Source organism: Cryptomeria japonica, chromosome 1, assembly GCF_030272615.1.
Source record: "Cryptomeria japonica chromosome 1, Sugi_1.0, whole genome shotgun sequence".
In the NCBI taxonomy this organism is placed as follows: Eukaryota; Viridiplantae; Streptophyta; class Pinopsida; order Cupressales; family Cupressaceae; genus Cryptomeria; species Cryptomeria japonica.
Window position 1 is genome coordinate 622911973 of NC_081405.1, and position 1816 is coordinate 622913788.

Sequence of the window (1816 nt, forward strand, 5' to 3'; positions counted from 1 at the left end):
GTATTTGCTCTCCTCCTTGCCCCGCAATGGAGTCTTTGGGTTACATCTTACTAAGCATGTTACCTCATGGCCCTTCATTCATCACGCCATACTCTAAACACTATTCACAGTGAGCATTATGGCGTACTGTATACCTGCACATGCTTGCAAACTGTGTTGATTCTCAGTTCAAATCCTCAATACTGCATAAAAAGACCAAATATTCACTGCTCAGGTGAAACAAGAGCATTTTAGGGAAATAGCATATTCCCCGTTGTCTCCAGGTAGATCCATGTTAGACTCAGTCTTCATATCTTCAGCTGATTGAAATGTAGCTACATGGTCATAAAGGTGTATACTAGACCGTTGCCGAACTCAAACTTGGATTTGTAAGCCATGCATTCATCCCAAATAAATCACATAACATTTTACAAATTATTTAAGCTATACCAATCTGACTCAAAGCTGATCGTAGCTATCAAAGACATGACTTTGAACAATTCTCCCAGACGGCTCTTATGCTAAACCATACTCTCGTGATCAGAGAGGGAAATGCTTGCATTATTCTCGTGAACTATCCATTATACTGATTTCATTTTTTATAATATTACTTATTGATGCCCATTATAGCAATCTATGAAACCAGTCGATGATGAATCATGACTTAGACTAATGAAAAGCAAGTCTGTGTTCCATAAAACAGCAAACAGTAATGATGACATTACATGCTCTATTTCCTCGGGCATAATAGAACGCAAGGAGACCTCCTTTATCATCAACTCCCCACAAAATGGACATTCCCCAGCCACAGCATCATCAAGCTGAACCATCTTTACCATGGCAGCCACAAAGCTTTCGAAGAAGAGAGTCTCATTTGTTGCAAAGCTTGCAACTATTTCACTACTGCGGGAATCAGTGGAGAGCCTCTCATCAAATGCAAACAATACTTCACCATTCTCTAGATTCACGTAGTACTTGTTGTCGAACAAATTTGGAGTGCGAATGTCCAGATTAGTGGTGTTGACAGTGGTAGAAGACGGGCATGTGAGGTAAAGTTCCTCTGCAAAACTCTCATTCAAAGTGGAATCCTGTGTTGGGTAAAGTCTGTAGGCGAAGGACGTGCAATGAGAGATACCCATTATTTGCACAAACTGAAGGGAGATTTACATTCTCACAGATGCCACAAGTGCTTGCTTTCCTTGCCATTACATCCACGCAGGGAAAAGAATTTACTAAGTTTTGAAAGCTGGCTGCTTTAATTTATTTATAACTTCAAACATGCCTGCGTAGAAGGAGAAGATTGGCTGTTGGTTGCTTTATAATCTTCGATCTGCACCCCCTTTTCTTCACTATGTGGACAGCAAAATCTCCTACAAACTACTTTGGCCACCACGCTGCCTTGGAGGTCTATTTGGGGGTACGTGAGGAGAAGGAAATTAATGCAATTTGCCATTGTTTAAATGTTTTTTACTGATCTCTTTTCTCAAACCACACACAGCAAAGAGAATGGGAAGACCACATAGAGCTCTTGGTTTTGATCTACCATTGCACTTTAATGGAAATCTTCATGTAAATACTCTCCTCAATCTAGCACACTCAAATTTAATCCATAATATAGGAGAGTATTTCATGCTTGCACTTGCACTGTGCTTCAATAAACTTTGGTTCTGAAACGTTTCTCTAATTTCCTTCAAACCTCTCCATAGAGATTTTGCATACTTGTATATATCTATCCCTGGGAGATTGCATACCATTACATTCGTTGAAAGAAGTCGAAGCATTTGAATAATGATGTTGGTGATGCGACGGCCAAGGCATGGGAAAATGCATTGCCATG

General features: G+C 40.0%; 1 protein-coding gene across 1 annotated transcript; it reads right to left on the reverse strand.

The window, feature by feature from the left end:
• Window positions 1–590: 590 nt before the first annotated feature.
• On the reverse strand, window positions 591–1118 carry LOC131070252 (peroxidase 12-like). Its single transcript, XM_058005761.2, has one exon. It carries the CDS (start codon window positions 1116–1118, stop codon window positions 591–593), a length of 528 nt encoding a protein of 175 aa, XP_057861744.2.
• Between the last annotated feature and the right edge of the window lie 698 nt (window positions 1119–1816).

Bases quoted from the DNA above. Each gene is read 5' to 3' on its own strand.
- LOC131070252 (XM_058005761.2), bottom strand. From the start codon at position 1,118: ATGGGTATCTCTCATTGCACGTCCTTCGCCTACAGACTTTACCCAACA.